The sequence below is a fragment of the Drosophila nasuta genome, chromosome 3, assembly GCF_023558535.2.
Source record: "Drosophila nasuta strain 15112-1781.00 chromosome 3, ASM2355853v1, whole genome shotgun sequence".
NCBI lineage: Eukaryota > Metazoa > Arthropoda > Insecta > Diptera > Drosophilidae > Drosophila > Drosophila nasuta.
The window spans coordinates 3,569,703-3,586,019 of NC_083457.1; the positions used below are offsets into that span (position 1 = coordinate 3,569,703).

Here is a 16,317-nt window from a genome sequence, read left to right on the forward strand (position 1 = left end):
TCTCGTTTATTTTTAACGCAATACTTAAAAATATACCAAAATATACCACTTCGACTGTTTCAAGTTTTGGAAGATCAGAAATTGTCGTATACAAATTCAGAGGAGAAATTTATGATTAATATTTTTTAGTTTTAGAGTTGGCCGCAATGTAGAATAATATAATACAATTGTTAGTCACACTACTTCCACAAAAAAAATAATGAAAAAGAAATAGCTTTTTGTACTAATGAAATATTATTTATTTAAATTATTAATAACAAAAACAGGTATGACAGTTAATTGTATCTGCCAACAGCCTAAAAATGCAAAAACACAGCTGTCAAATAAAAACTAAATAACTCTCGTTTCCGAGCACGGCCTACTAAGAAAATCTTAAATCCAACAAAAACAAAAAAAATAACATTGGTTATCAAGGGAATACCTTTGTTATTTCGATTTTTACTTTGCAACCCATTCATCGATAAGCCAATCGATAGACACGTCGATTGATTTTCAAAAGCATTAGTTTTTGTTGTTGCTTCAGTTGCGACTCGCTCGTGTTTCGTTCTTTGCGTAACTTGAAGTTTCGTTTATTTGTATTATATTTTACAAAATTATCAATTCGCGAGATGGTATTAATTAAGGAATATCGTGTTTGCATGCCGCTCACTGTGGAGGAGGTGAGAACTTGCCAAAAACAACGGTGTCATTCAATTTTTCCTATCCATTCATCCCAACATTCATTCAACACTTGATACTTAGTATAAAATTGGACAGCTGTATATGATTGCGCGCCACAGTCTTGAGCAGTCCGACGAGGGCGAGGGAGTTGAGGTAATGGAGAACAAGCCCTGTGAAGATCCCGTTCACGGCAAGGGACAGTATACAGAAAAACGCATACACCTGTCCAGGTAAGAGCATTCACCGTCGCTGTCAACACACAAGTTGATTCTTAGCTAATGCGCATTCTCTCTCTCCCTCTCTCTTTTTTCAGTCGCCTTCCCTATTGGATACAAGCGATTTGTCCTCGCGTTTTCTATGTGATTGAAAAATCATGGAATTATTATCCCTATACTCTGACAGGTGAGGCGACTCCCCCAGCATGTCGTGCTTAGCTATTTTTAATAAGTACGCTATCCAGCTGAGTTTATTTTCGAAATACAAGCCTCAATTATTTACGAAGCAGACACCCACCTGCTGGGCTGGTCTAAATGATAGGCTACCTTGCCATATGGCCATCGAACAATCTGTGAAACCACTGGTCGGTATTTGGCCTCTATTTCGTGATATCTGCGATAAGCATACACATATCCAACTGCCGCATTTGTCATGCCACCAACTAACATACATACGTCACAGTTCCAGTGATTAACTATGATAAGAGACTGCGATGCGTGATAGTATAGCTTCGTTTAATTGAATGTAACTGAGCTTTTGAAGTTTGTAAAATGCTCACAAATGTTACGGCTCACACGGGCTTAATTCCAAGTACTGTCAGTTCGATGATTTGTTGGCCAGCAATTGATAAGCAAATTGATTATCACTCCATCAAACGGTCATGATTATGACTTTGGTTTCATTCCATTTTTATGATGACACTGTCTTTGACTTGGCAACTAGATAGCATACGATATTGAATTCTTTTTTCTTTTATATCTTAAATCCTCTCTTTGATATTGCCTAATTTTATGTATAACATTTGCTTATTTAGGAAACTTTAATAGTTTAGTATCATTTGTTAGAATAACAATTGTATCTGTTTTTTATAGATTTTTGAATTTTTTATAGCTTTTATAGCATAAGCAATCAAATATAAATGTGTTAAATATTATTTGCACAATTTCTGATCGTAAATTTTGACAATTTTATGGCTTCTCAGATGCTGTGTCTGGGATTTACCTGGCTAAAGTTGTTTTGTTTCTGTTTAGTGTGGCAATTAAGCCAATTGCAATGCCATAAACGCATCGTCAATTTTTCTCCACTAGATTTTTCGATTATAGCTTCTGAAGCGAAAAGCTAAAAATAGTTGCGAATGAAACAAGAATAAATCGTGTACTGATTTTGTTTTGAATTTCCTTTCATAATACTTTCATGGTCATCCATCAACCGGATACGAATGTGTGTGTGTGTGTGCACTCGGGCAGAATATACGGTAATTATCTCAATTGCTCTTAACTTTTTGATAGCCAATTATTAACCAGTTAACTTTACCTCTTTTCTCTACACAGTGCTCTTTCATACCCAAATTAAATGTGCTAATCAAGACAAAATATGAGAACAACAGTGGCACTACTGAAAACGTAAATATATCGTATTTTATAAGTTATCTGAATTAGCTAAATGTTGGCATTATCATTTACAGTGTCTGGATCTCAGTGAGGAGGATATAAAGGTGCGTACAGTTGATCACGTGGACATTGCATTTGATGAACTCAATGGCAAGCACTACAAACGCGAAGAGGATCCCAAGTTCTTCAAGTCCTTAAAGACAAGTAAGTTCAATTATAATTCAATTGCAACTAAAAGTATAGTAATTGAATCCCGTTTTTTTTAGATCGCGGTCCACTTATTGAAGGCTGGCGTGAAACTGACACGCCAATCATGTGTTCCTATAAGGTAGTTAATGCCAGCTTTGAGGTCTGGGGTCTGCAGACCAAAGTGGAAGACTTCATACAGCGTGGAATACGCGATATTCTGCTGCTGGGCCATCGCCAGGCCTTTGCTTGGATCGACGAGTGGCACGGCATGACGCTGGAGGATGTACGCACCTATGAGAAACAAAAGCAGGCAGAGACCAACGAGAAAGTCCAGGCCACTGCCGACAATGGCAGCACAACGCCAACAAAAGATGGTGACGCTTAGACCGATTTTCAACGTTGGATTAATAAACTCTTGTGAATGTTATACCAAAATGAATCTGCCCAAGAGGCTAGGCAGACAGTTTGTACCTTCAGCTCTGTAATGTTGTTAATGTTATAGTGCACAAAAGCGTCGAGCTTACAAATTAAGTCAAAGCCATATGAACGCATTTTAAATGGTCCAACTAAGCTCAAGAATTTGAAACTGCCTCGCAGCAACAGACACAAATCTACCTAAACATATGCATATACAATATATTTAAATATGTATGTATACATAACTATATATATATATATATATTAGTACTCGAAACCAAAACACAAATTACTAATTAGACAATTAAGCACTATGCTAAATTATAGTCAAAACCTAAAATATCGATGTCCATGTCGGTGTATATTTATATATGAATGTATGTGGAGCACAAGTTTTTGTTAACTATATTCTTTAGTTATACATGTACCATGTATGTATGGGGCTTTACTTCGATGTACAAATACAAAAGATACTTGATTCAACAAAGTTTGCAATTGTATAAATTTCAACTATCGACACACAACATGGCATAAAATCTTTTCAAATCACAACTATGAGCAATCAAGCTCCATGTTGAGTTCAGTTTTTATTGTTAAATGCAAAATAAAAACGATTTGAATGCGTGCGTCGTCGAAGCGATCAATGGTCGAACATTTTCTAGCTGTCCTAAATAGCGCACACACCGCTCCGTTGTTGATGCTTATCAGAGAGAGAAAATTAGAGAGCGAGAGAGTCTAAATCTTACCTACAAACAGCTGTTCCCACTGACAACAACGTTCTCTTGGCTCACACGCACAACAGCGAATAACAGCTGGTCAGCTGATTTGAGTGTGCGATCTTCGGAAGCCGCCAAAAACATGACAGCGTTTCGCAGTTGCGCCTCATTTGAACTTCAAACGCGAGAAAAGTAGCACAGACCGCCGGGAGATACGGATGCAAAGCTGTTAAATCCAGTAAAAAAATATATATACAAAAAAAATGTGAAATAAAATTGAAAAAATATGTGCATATATATTGTATGTAATTAAAACACAGCAAGAGTCGGCAACAAAAATAATAATATTCCAAATCATAATCATAACAACAAGAATATGTATCACAAAGCAAAGGCAAAGCAAGTGTGTGTGTTTAGTTGCCGGTGCTGATCGATGCTCTCAACAATACTATTACAACATCGTATGAAAATTCAAAACAAAAGCCAAATGTGATCCAGAAACCTGACAAACACTCGGAAATTGCTTAGCTATTAATAGTGCGCCGTGATTGTTGTTTTCGCTCAGAATGGCAATGAGCTATCGAAGAAGTGTATTTATTAATGGAAATTCATTTGTGAGTTCTCTCTGCTTGCTGTTGGCTATTTTCGGAAGGTGCGCAAAAAATTAATCAAAAAAACAGTTAACGTTTTTTCGGTATTGTTTATCAACCACGAAGTTTAAATTTGGTGCGCCTAGATTACGTATACGGAACGTATACGCAATATTTGGATGCGTTGAGTGCTTCGTTATCATCGAGTGGCCACATCTGTCTCTCCTACACACTACAATACCCTATCCTATCCTATCCTATTAATGCGGACAAACCCCAACCGATTTGTTCCACTGTCAATACTTAACTCATTCATAAATCAATCTGTTCGCTTTTTTATCAAAGCACAACAATAAAAAGCCTCAAATTGGCTTATCGTGAGAGCCAAGTTATGTTTGCGCATAGTACTACGAAAAATATGTGCATATATTATTTAGGCTTAACTCGAAATCTCTGACTACCCCAATAACATTTTGGGATTTTGCCTTTTGTATAATACAGTGATAGTCAATGTACCATTGACCCTTAGTATGAATACAAGATAAAGTGATGTAAAAATATGTAAATGTTATTAAATTAAATATTTAAAAAAAAATTTCATTTTATTTTTAATGGTTTAACTAAGTTTTGATGAATATATAACAAGCTGAAGACTCAGCTTTATACCCTAGCAAATTAAATACATTTTGTGTAGGTGCTTAAAGCATCATCAAGCATTGCGGTAGCCAAAAATAATCTATTTTTTCTAAACTTTTTGACAACTCTCTGCTCATATGCTAACGTATTACGTTACTAACTAATTGCAGTAATTTCTTGCTTCAATGAACTAACAAAGCTTGTTTTTTAGAGTCTCTTACTATCTGGAAACTGTCATCTGACACATAAGATTGTTGTGAAACTAACAATTTAATTGCAGATAAAATTTGATGTGTTTGCCAAGATTATCTCTCTGTGTGATTTATATTTATCATATACACATAACAAAATTTACGTGAATACATGGCACATAACTACCGTGATACTTTTTTACTGCAAGAAGTCAGTAAAATTCTTCGTTATTTTCTGCCAACAAAAAAATAACTGCACTTCAAGCTCTAAATTTATTGTTATTATTACCAAATTGATAAGCAAATTCGAGTGGGGGACAGAAAATAGAGGAAGAGATAAATGAGAGAACACGCAAAACGCTAAAAAAGAAATAGATTTACCGGTTCTTGATTGCTTTATTATCAACTATCGATTGACGGAAAATAATAGAATAAATATACTATGCTTCCAATGAAAGAGCGGCAAGTGCTGTCAATTACCTTTTCAATTAATTTAGATTTATTTAAATATTATAGTACTGTACAAGTTCACAAAATAGAATTGACAGATCTATTGGTATTCTATAAATTAATGTTAAAATATTTGAAGTAATTGGCCTGCAATATTTGGTTTCATTTGTTTTTTTTTTTTTATAGTAAAAATTTAGATTTTTAGAAATTAGAATTATCCAAAATTGGGAAAGCTTTTAATGCGGTAATTAGAAGTTGTTAAATTTCCTAAGGTTTCAATCATACTAAATTTACCACAAACTAACTGTAGATCTTAACAAATAAGAGATTGATTTTCTCACTACTTTTGGCCATAATTTAGTTCAGTTGTGTGGCACGTTTTACTTTAGTAATTTGAATTGTACTCACAGCTTTGCTACTCAACGAAATAACACTCATACGCCATGTGAATAAATATTTATTCTTCACAATCTGGTCATTCAGCTAAAAAAAAAAAAAAATAATATAATTGAATAACTTAGTGTTAGCAATTTTGTAAATTTGAAAATAAATATTTTCGTGCATATTAATTTGCGTTCGTTTTTTCGCTTTTTTGTTTTCTATTTGAATGTTGTTAATTTTAACACTTGAGCCAGAAAACATACGACGAAAAGTTGCTAATTGTAACTAAATAATATTCAGAGGCCAACAAAAATGTATTGCGCACAAGTCGTAAATGTTTAAATTTTAATGGTAAATATTGGCAAAAGAGAGGAGCCAGGAAAAGTGCAAAGATTAACTTGATTTAAGTAAATTGACTTGAAATTCCGAACATCTTTCATTTCGATATATCTAAAATTAATTGTTGTAAGTGAATAACAAAGCCCATTTCATATTATTTAATTTCTGAATTATTTTTACCTAAATAAAGCCACTTCCCTTCCACGAATCGTATCATTGAATTGTATGACTTGCTTGTCAATCGTTTCTCAATTGTGTCGGCTTTGTTTTCTCTATTCCGATTCTGATTCCGATTCTCTACATGTCACAAATTGATCTAGCAATGTGCTAAGTGGCTTCATCATTATTATCGTTGTGGTCGACATCGTCATCATCATGTGATATGGCTGCCAGAGTCGGGCTTCGTTTTGTTGGTATTCTCACTTAGTACCTTAGCCCTGTGCTACTGTCTGAGCTTCCAGTTATTTACACTCCAAGCTACTCATCTATATGGCTATTTATGTATTTGTCAAATCGGATTGACTCGAAGTGCCAAACAGCGACACAAGGCAATTATTTTTTCGACACGCGTCAAATGCTGTCGAATTTCAGCCACTCAAAAAAATAAATAAATAAAGAGTAGCACAATCAAATAAACTGAATTCACTGACGACATCTGACAACTGCTTATCGTAATCATATGCCATATAAAAAAAAAGAGAATAAATAATTAAAGTTTTGTCCCTGTGTCTGTCTGACTGTTTGCCATAAAACGCAGCCAGAACAGCGCCATAAACATTCAGCGCTATCATCTGTCTAACTCTTTCATTGTTCCCCTAGTACAGACTACCTTACATACTGATTACCACACACTTAGGCCAACTCTCATTGCCCAAAAATAGATTTGGCCGCAAATAAAGTCAGCTAAATGCTGCTCTAATTGCGCAGATCAACAGTAGCTTATACTTATTTTGGAAAATTACTCATACGTCTATTTGTACAGCTTTGCGGTTGGCGATGCGAATGCGGATTTAGATGCTGGGCAGCAGTCATTGACACTTACAACTCCCATCTCTGACACAACAACGAGCACATCTCAAATCATTCCAAAGCGAGTCTCTAACAGCTGTGCAAACTGGGAAAATGAGCCTGTGGCCACGGATGGGAATTGTACGCGGTTGGCGCAGCCGGGATTAATCCGTTGCCATGGCGGAATGAACAATCTTCAGAGGCTCAAGTAAAAGAAAAGAAAAAGAAAAGAAATTGGCTATCCCAATTAAACCGAAAAAAATACAAAACTCTTATGTGGTTAATACTAAGAGTACCACTTAAAAAAGAATTTGTTGAATTACAACAAAATTATTTTGATACTCAAATTGGCTTCTTCTTTTAATATAATTTATATGAGACTCAATAAATGCTATGAATCAAGACTTACTCTACTATTTAGTAATATACAAACGTTAGTTCGCTTCATAGAAGATTCCAACATAATCACATAAAATGAGCGTATTCGCATGCGTCAAAAAGTGATGTCGCTTTGGACGCGAAATTTGTAGGCACCAAATTCTTAGTATATATGCATATGTTACATATATCTGATATATTTTGTAATCTATGTAGATCGATTTCCCAAATATAGCCTTTGGTAAATTTTCACATTTTTCAGTATATTATTTTGAGATATTTTAAAAATAATACTGCACCGTCTGATTTTATTGAAAATGAATAGCGGGTATCTCTTGCTTTCTTACTTGTTTTTAATGTACATTTCACTTACGAAAATATAAACAAGTAAGCTACAGTCGAGTGAGATCGACTGTGAGATACCCGCTACCCATTCTGAGTAAAAGCAAAATAGTGCTAAACCACAAAAAATACTAGGAATATACCAAATGGTATATTTGATTTAATGAAATAGTACTATATTTAAAATAAACCATAGAGTGCAAAATATACCAGATTGTCAGGCAAAGAAACATACAAAGGTATTTCTTAAATAACTTTTATCTGATCGCATCCAAATTTTCTTAAATACTATACTATAGTTATTATTCTATGCACCAAAAATTTCCGTTACCAAATTACGCTTACTATTAGAATTTTGTTGATTTTCGGGCGAGGGTGGCCAATATTTGAAACAAACTCGATTTGCGTGCAAATATAACAAATGCTATCAAAAATTATAAATTATAGCTCTATCTCTAATAGTATGTATTTTCTATAAGGTTGGAAAGGTTTGCTGAAACGCAAATTCTTTGTCATCATTTTCATTTGTATAACACTTTAGCAAATAGGCGCCAGATAATAACGAAAGCTTTTCTCAACAACTCCTTCATTTCTTGCAGCTCCAAGCATGGCAAACTGTTGCCAGTCAGGCAGCTTCTACTCTGTGGCCTGCCACAAGCGGCATTTAATCGGCTCGGCGAGCTGCAACGATTTCCACAGCTGCGCTCGCTAACCATCGAGTATGGCGACTTTACGGAGTTGACATTCGACTTTCCGGAAATGTTTCATCTGCAGGCCATCAACATTTCCTGGACGAATCTCACGCATATTTCGTCGCGCACTTTCAAGCGTCTACACACATTGAAGATATTGGATTTGCGCTGGAATCAACTGATTCAGCTGGAGGGACCACTGATCTTGCCGCACACATTCCAGCAGCTCTATCTAGCCGGCAATCCATGGAACTGCACCCGTAACTTCAAGTGGTTGTTACTGCAACCGGATAAGGGTCGTCTGGTTGCAGACAGAGACGAACTCATATGCACCGATGGCAAGTACAAAGAGCTGCAAATGATGCTCGTCATGCACTATAAAGTGGTGAGTATGCTACCAAATGTAGCTTGAGTTCAATACGATTAAAGTGCATTTCAGACAGTAAGAAAAGAGTGCGAATCTCATGAGGAACTGCGGAACTGCACCTGCTTGATGACCTACATGCATAAGACGTACACACCTCACTACACGATCATCTGCTCCAATCTGCAGTTCAACCGCTTGCCATCCTATCTCCCCGTGAACACATCCTCATTGTACATTAATGATAATCTAGTAAGTACAAATATTAGAAGTTATTGAACAACTTAACTCTTCGGATCTGAAATGCTTTTGGTGTATTTTTCACTCTATATATTTTGGTATATTTTAAACGTAATAGTATATCTATATACTAAATATATATATATACAGTCAGCGCCACAAAAAAAGCCGCACTTTTAAGGGTTACGAATTTTTAACTTTCAGGGCCTGTGGTTTCATTATATGATTTCGGATTCGCCCAATTTTTTTTTTAACAAATTAATTGATGGTATGTTAATAAAAGTGCATACCATATTATAACTTTGTGCCGACAGGAAATGCATGTAATAGGTAGAAGGAGTCATCTCCGACCCTATAAAGTATATATATTCTTGATCAGCGTCAACAGCCGAGACGATCTAGCCATGTCAGTCTGTCCGTCTGAACACCTAGATCTCAGAGACTATAAGAGATAGAGCTATAATTTTTTTCGACAGGATTTGTTATGTTTGCACGCAGATCAAGTTTTCCGCCGCCGCATATCAAAAAAATCGAATAACAAGCGTAATTTTAAAGCTAGAGAATTTTGGTATATACAATAATAACTATAGTAGTTATGAATTCTGAGAATTTGGTTGGGATCAGAAAAAGATTTTGGAAGTTATTAAAGAAATACTTTTGTATGGGCAAAAACGCCTACTTACTAGGGGTCTTAGTTGCTTTGGCTGACAATCTGGTATATTGTGCCGTCTAAGGTACTACAGTGATATACCCCATATACCATTTTGAATATTTTTAGTATTTTTGCAGTATGTTTGGTATATTTTGAGAATAATACCGCAAAATATATTGGTTTTATTTAAAAGGGGTAGCGTGTACTTACTTGTTATACCCGCTACCCATAGGGTAGAAGGGTATTATAACTTTGTGCCGGCAGGAAATGTATGTAACAGGTAGAAGGAGGCATCTCCGACCCTATAAAGTATATATATTCTTGATCAGCGTCAACAGCCGAGACGATCTAGCCATGTCCGTCTGTCCGTCTGTCCGTCTGTGTGTCTGTCCGTCTGTCCGTCTGTCCGTATGAAACACTGGATCTCAGAGACTATAAGAGATAGAGCTATAATTTTTTTCGACAGCATTTGTTATGTTTGCACGCAGATCAAGTTTGTTTCAAATTTTTGCCACGCCCACTTCCGCCCCCGCAAATCAAAAAAATCGAATAACAAGCGTACTTTTAAAGCTAGAGTTGCGAATTTTGGTATATACAATATTTACTATAGTAGTTATGATTCCTTAAAATTTGGTTGCGATCAGATAAAATTTGTCGAAGTTATTAAAGAAATACTTTTGTATGGGCAAAAACGCCTACTTACTAGGGGTCTGAGTTGCTTTGGCCGACAATCTGGCACATTGTACCGTCTATGGTATATTTTGAATGGTGTACTATATCGATATACCAAATGTACCATTTGGGATATTTTTAGTATTTTTGCAGTATATTCGGTATATTTTGGGAAAATGGGTAGCGGGTATCTCACAGTCGAGTACACTCGACTGTAGCTTTCTTACTTGTTTTTTAATTGGTACGGGACACACTCGTCTGTCGCTCACTAGTATACTTTAGTATCATATATATATATTTTAGTATTTTTCGGTATTAGATACATGGTTTATGACTATAAATATAGTTCTAGAATATGACAAAAATTTAAAAGGCTTTACTCAATTAATCTACATACATCAAACCTGATAAATAATAAATAAATTAACTGTAGTATTTCAATTATAATTGCATTACAGATCAGCGATGTGAGTCCTCTGCGCGACAATCCGCATTACAGAGAGGTGGTGGACATGCAGTTGAGCAACAATCGCATCTCGAACATCGATATACTGGAGGACACTTATTGGCTGCAAAACTTCCGAATGCTCAATCTGCATGGGAATCTCTTGCGCAAATTTCAGGTCTATGCCTTAGACAATGCCCTCGAGGACAACCCGCAGGCGATCCGCCTGCTATTCAGCAAGAATCCTTGGCATTGCACATGTAAATTTGGCATGCGACTCCGTCAACTGTTGACCAAGTACATTAATATTGTTCCAGACGCGTATAACGTCACCTGCACCTACTCCAATGGCGACGAGTTGCGTCATGCCAAGGTGCTGTCTCTCACCCGCGAGGATATGTGCAATGTAGATCCTGTCGATGAATGGTTTATGCATCCCATCGATTTACTTAACTGCATCTTTGCCAGCCTCATTCTTCTCATTCTGGGGAAACTGGGATACGACTATTACTTTTATAGATATCACGGTAAAGTTCCTTGGATTGTCTTAAAGATGCCCTAAACCGCAATTGATTATGGCGATTACTCTTTAGTAAAAGTTATCGATTCTATATCGAATGCATATAAAGACATGCTCTTCTTGACCTGATCTTATTATATATACCTGGTAGAAGTACATAAGTATTATCTTTCAATTATGCTAAGCATTTCAAATATATTCTTTACCCATTAATAATTATATGTTTAACATAGCTCACATATATTTTAGTTACGACTTAACATCCTTAAAATATTTTAAGACATCAAATAAATGAATCAACTATTTTTATTTGAGTGGAAAGAAATCTTACAGCAATATAGCTATGGAAAACTATTCAGATTTGTCTAAATATACCTCATTAAAGTTATATTACATATGTTTTAGGTTCTAAAGTATCGACTTTAAAATATCCTTTAATATTCCATTACTCGGACAACTGACTTAATATTTACACTCCCTGAACTGATTGTTGTGTGAATATTCCCTGAGGCACTTTTAGGTCAAGTAATTACGAACAACATGTTGCAAGTTATTGCTGCTCTACGCTGAATTAGTCACCACAAAACTCTTGTTGGCAATGGTATTAATTCTTGTGCTTTTCCGATTAAGTCGCGCAGTTGGTCTATGCAACTTTCGATATGTGCCGGAAACAGGACGTTTCAAACGGGGCAAAGGACCTATGCAGATCTACTATATTCTACTGCACGTCATCTATGTGCTGTTAGCGCCATGTTGCTTAATCATGTTGCTGCACAGTCAATATGAATGCGAAAAGCTGAACATGTTGGCTGCGGCTTACAATATCGTCTCGATAGCCAAAGGCGTCTCCACACTCATGCTAATCTGCGGCTTCTGGGTATTCAACACACAATGGCTGCACACGATAAACGGATTCATGCTGTTCCAGCAGATATATCAAAGACAGCTTATGCATTCCAGGTTCATGTCCTGGTGGAAAATTGTGATGACTTTTTCTCGATTTGTGTTGCTGTTCAAACAACTATTTGGACAAACCAGCGTATTCTGGTGTGACAAATTTGATGGGTGGAGAGCACAATTCGATCCCTTGTATGTTGTGCTATCGTTGGCAATATTTCACATGGAACTTGTACTAATTTTTGCAAGCTATTGGATGTATTTTCTGATCACTCTTAGCAATCGAGTTATCGGCTGTATGTCACTGGAGATCCAGAAACTACGCCAGGATTTTAACTGGTTGTCCCACCGACAAGGCAATCATCGGAATATTTATGAAAAGCAACTCTATTTTAACTGGCATAAACTGTGGAGTCGTTGCATGCAGCTTGATAGGTTGACCCAATATTTGCTGCATTTCGGCCAATGGCAGATACTTCTTAACTTGTTCTCCTGCTATTTGTCCGAGATTACGATTATATTCAATATTGTTATTTATTCCACGGAATCCGATAATTTTCATTTGGCCCGTTTGATGGCTTACGTGTTGCTCGGAATATTATTCCACTCGGATTTTATGAGCTACTTTGCCATTTTTGGAATAAATCGATTGCAGTGGTCCCATCTCTTGGCGAGCATGGAAGAACTCTGGTTCACTCTTGGAGCCTCGGACTTCGATCCGATTACAGATAATTACTACATTGCATTGCATCGTCAGGTAAGATTAAAAAGTGTCTCACTTTTCATAGAATATAAAAAAATAGCGAAAAGTGAAGTGAATTTGAAATTGTGCTAAAATAATACAAAATTCATTTATTTTCTTTAGCAAATGAAAATTTGTAAGTTGACTTTTTTACGTCCAAACGTGGACTAATACTATTTCTAAATCAAATAAATAAACTATACTCTACCTACTGTATTATAAATTTTGTATACCAGAAACTTGAAATTTAGTTTGTTAAATATTCCGGGCAATTGATATGAAAATAAGGTAAAATTACTGTTAGTTACTTGTATGAGTAATAACATTAGAATAAAAATTGTTATTTAAAAACTTTATTGGAAAAATTTAAAAGCAAATTTTTGGCTAGCAACGTAATTTTTAAGCTTAAGACAAACATAACACTTAAATAATTAAACTTTTTTAAATTCTAATATTTCAACTTCCATTCCTGGGCCATCTGACGTAATATTCCCACTCCCTGAACTAATTGCCATGTTAATATTCCCTTAAGTACTTTTGGGTCGAGTAATTATTAAACCACATATTATAAGCTATTGTTGCTCTACACTGATTTAGTACCACAAAATCGTTGTTGGCAATGGTATTATTTCTTGTGCTTTTCAAACTAAGTCGGATAGTTGGCCTGTGCAACTTTCGATATGTGCCGCAAACAGGACGCTTCAAGCTTGACAAAGGAGCCCAGAAAATCGTTTATATTGTTTTGCATTTCATCTACATGCTGATAGTACCATGTGCTTTAAGCATGATGCTGTATGGCAACTATAATTGCCAGAAACTGGACATGTTGGCTATAGCATACTCTATCGTCTCAATAGCCAAGGTCGTCTCCTTATTCATGCTCCTCTTCAGCGTCTGGGTGTTAAAGGCACAATGGCTAAGCGCGATGAATGGATTCATTGTGTTTCACCAGACTTATCGTACAGAACTAAGGGATTGTTCACTTATCTCCTGTTGGAAAAATGTGATGACCTTTTCACGATTTGTGTTGGTATTCGTGCAACTATTTGGACCTACCAGCATATTCATGTGCGTCAAATTTGATGAAATGAGAGCACAATTCGTTCTCTATTATGTGCTGATGTCGTTGATAATTTTTCTCATGGAACTTATACTGACCTGTGCTAGCTGCTGGATATATAGCTTGATTAACCTGAGCAATCGAGTGCTCGGTTTTATGTTGAAGGAATTGCAGAGACTACGACACGATTTGTACTGTTTGCCTCATCCAAGTGGCAGCAATCGAGATATCTATCAGCAGCAACTCTATGCTACATGGCACAAACTTTGGAGTCGTTGCATGCAACTGGATAGGTTGACACAATATTTGCTGCACTTTGGCCAATGGCAAATACTTCTTAATTTGTTTACTTGCTATTTGTCCGACATTGCCGGTATATTCAATATTGTTATTTATTCCGCTGAGTCCGGAAATTTTCATTTACCCTATTGTATCACCTATTTGTTGCTGAGCATAATGTTCCACTTGGATTTTATGAGCTACTTCGCCATTTTTGGAATAAATCGATTACAGTGGAAACAACTCTTAACAAACATGGAAGAACTCTGGTTCATTCTTGGAGCCTTGAACTTCAATCCGAGTACAGATACATATTGCATTGCAATGCAACGACAGGTCAGATTAATAAAATATCTAATTTAGCAAGCGTACCTGTGATGCATTTAACATAAGTAGGAAAGCTACAGTCGAGTGTGCCTGCACAACTCTGCGGGCGGAAAGAAACTTGATCTGCGGGCAATTATACCAAGTGCTGTAGAAAAATAAATGATATCTTATAGTCTCTGAGATCTAGGTGTTCATACTTACTGACGGACGGACAGACGGGCTTTATGGATATACCGTCTCTTCGATTGACAGTTATCAAGAATATATTATATATTGTATCCTGTGGGTAGCGGGTATAAAATGAGTAACTCTTGCACATTAAAATATATTTATTTTTAAATATTAGTTGAAAGTATTAAAATTTTGTTCTTAATTTTGATAATAAAATAGCAAAACTATAATTTAAAACTGTAAGAATTATTTTTGAATTCAAAATTAATTCTCATATTAGTAGCCATAAATACCACTATAACTTTCAGGTTTTAGCAAAAAAATTAATTAATTAACTTATTCAAATAGTAACTTTTATTAAATAAAACGAAATATTGTTTACAATATCTATAATTAGTAACAATTATCAAGTTTCATATCTTTTTCAGATTTCCCTTGCCATCATCGTCATCAATCGAAGGCAACATCGACGACAAGATCGAGTGCGTCGACTTCAAATTGCAGGATTATTTGATATGAACCCTGGAACTGGATACAGAATGACCATTAATATTGTAATGAATGTCGTCGTCCTTTGGCAGATAGCCTATAAATACTACTATTGAGGAAAATTAATATCTAATATTATTCTAATGAAAATAAACAATTTTTATTATGTAGATGACTTAGTAGCTTAAAGATACATAGAACTTTAAATTTCTAATGAATGTTATACTTTATATATTTATCTTAATATTGCACTACTAACATATAGCATTTAAATATATCCGAAAAAGTATTTACAAAAAGTAGGAAATGTATTTAGCAGACAAAGTGAGTCACCTCCGAACCCTTAACGTACATTTATTCTTGATTAGTGTCAACATCTGTGACGATATGACCATATGCGCCTATCTGTGTTTCCGTCAGCCCGAATGAACACCTAGATCTGAGAGAATATAAGAGATGGAACTATAATTCGCTTGTTCTCAGATCAAGTATGTTTAAAAATTTTTTCCACGCCCACTTTCGCCCAGAAAATCGTCAACATTCGAATAACAATAGCACTTTTGAAGCTAGAGTCGAATTTGGGTACACACAATAATTAGTATAGTATTTGGATTTGATTGCAATCGAATAAAAATTGTATTCGTTATTTAAGAAATACTTCTGTATTTGGCTCAAAATTTTGTATATTTTGACTTCTACTGTATACGAATATTTCGAATATGTATACGATATACAAAATATGGCCTTCGACATATTTCAAGTATTATTACGGTATATTTTAAGATTAATACCGCACTCGTTTGCTTTTATTCAATCTGGTATATTTTGTACTCTATATGCCGAATGTATTAGTATATTGATAT

The 16,317-nt window shown here is 35.5% G+C and overlaps 3 protein-coding genes across 4 annotated transcripts; all 3 read left to right on the forward strand.

Moving 5' to 3' along the window:
- Positions 1-444: 444 nt before the first annotated feature.
- On the forward strand, positions 445-3,219 carry LOC132788599 (cytoplasmic phosphatidylinositol transfer protein 1). Its single transcript, XM_060796085.1, has 7 exons — positions 445-659; positions 742-890; positions 974-1,062; positions 2,124-2,131; positions 2,208-2,279; positions 2,342-2,471; positions 2,534-3,219. Exons 1-7 carry the CDS (start codon positions 609-611, stop codon positions 2,839-2,841), a joined length of 807 nt encoding a protein of 268 aa, XP_060652068.1. The 5' UTR covers positions 445-608; the 3' UTR covers positions 2,842-3,219.
- A 247-nt stretch (positions 3,220-3,466) lies between these two features.
- Positions 3,467-11,705, forward strand: LOC132788596 (protein singed wings 2). Of its 2 annotated transcripts, XM_060796082.1 has the most exons (6): positions 3,467-4,241; positions 7,159-7,392; positions 8,504-8,981; positions 9,036-9,212; positions 10,983-11,229; positions 11,287-11,705. In XM_060796082.1, exons 1-6 carry the CDS (start codon positions 4,156-4,158, stop codon positions 11,529-11,531), a joined length of 1,467 nt encoding a protein of 488 aa, XP_060652065.1. In that variant the 5' UTR covers positions 3,467-4,155; the 3' UTR covers positions 11,532-11,705. The 2 variants fall into 2 exon arrangements, with proteins under 2 accessions (XP_060652065.1, XP_060652064.1); XM_060796081.1 differs by having other exon boundaries at positions 10,983-11,705.
- An 84-nt stretch (positions 11,706-11,789) lies between these two features.
- Positions 11,790-15,570, forward strand: LOC132793241 (putative gustatory receptor 58c). The gene is made up of 2 exons (XM_060802989.1): positions 11,790-13,143; positions 15,394-15,570. The coding sequence occupies exons 1-2, from the start codon at positions 12,088-12,090 to the stop codon at positions 15,568-15,570; spliced, it is 1,233 nt and encodes a 410-aa protein (XP_060658972.1). The 5' UTR covers positions 11,790-12,087.
- Positions 15,571-16,317: the final 747 nt, after the last annotated feature.

Coding starts and splice junctions, on each gene's coding strand:
- LOC132788599 (XM_060796085.1), top strand. CDS start 609: ATGGTATTAATTAAGGAATATCGTGTTTGCATGCCGCTCACTGTGGAG. Junction 891..973: donor AAACGCATACACCTGTCCAG/GTAAGAGCATTC, acceptor CTCTTTTTTCAG/TCGCCTTCCCTATTGGATAC. Junction 2,472..2,533: donor CTTCAAGTCCTTAAAGACAA/GTAAGTTCAATT, acceptor CGTTTTTTTTAG/ATCGCGGTCCACTTATTGAA.
- LOC132793241 (XM_060802989.1), top strand. CDS start 12,088: ATGGTATTAATTCTTGTGCTTTTCCGATTAAGTCGCGCAGTTGGTCTA. Junction 13,144..15,393: donor ACATTGCATTGCATCGTCAG/GTAAGATTAAAA, acceptor TATCTTTTTCAG/ATTTCCCTTGCCATCATCGT.
- LOC132788596 (XM_060796081.1), top strand. CDS start 4,156: ATGGCAATGAGCTATCGAAGAAGTGTATTTATTAATGGAAATTCATTT. Junction 8,982..9,035: donor TCGTCATGCACTATAAAGTG/GTGAGTATGCTA, acceptor AGTGCATTTCAG/ACAGTAAGAAAAGAGTGCGA. Junction 9,213..10,982: donor TGTACATTAATGATAATCTA/GTAAGTACAAAT, acceptor ATTGCATTACAG/ATCAGCGATGTGAGTCCTCT.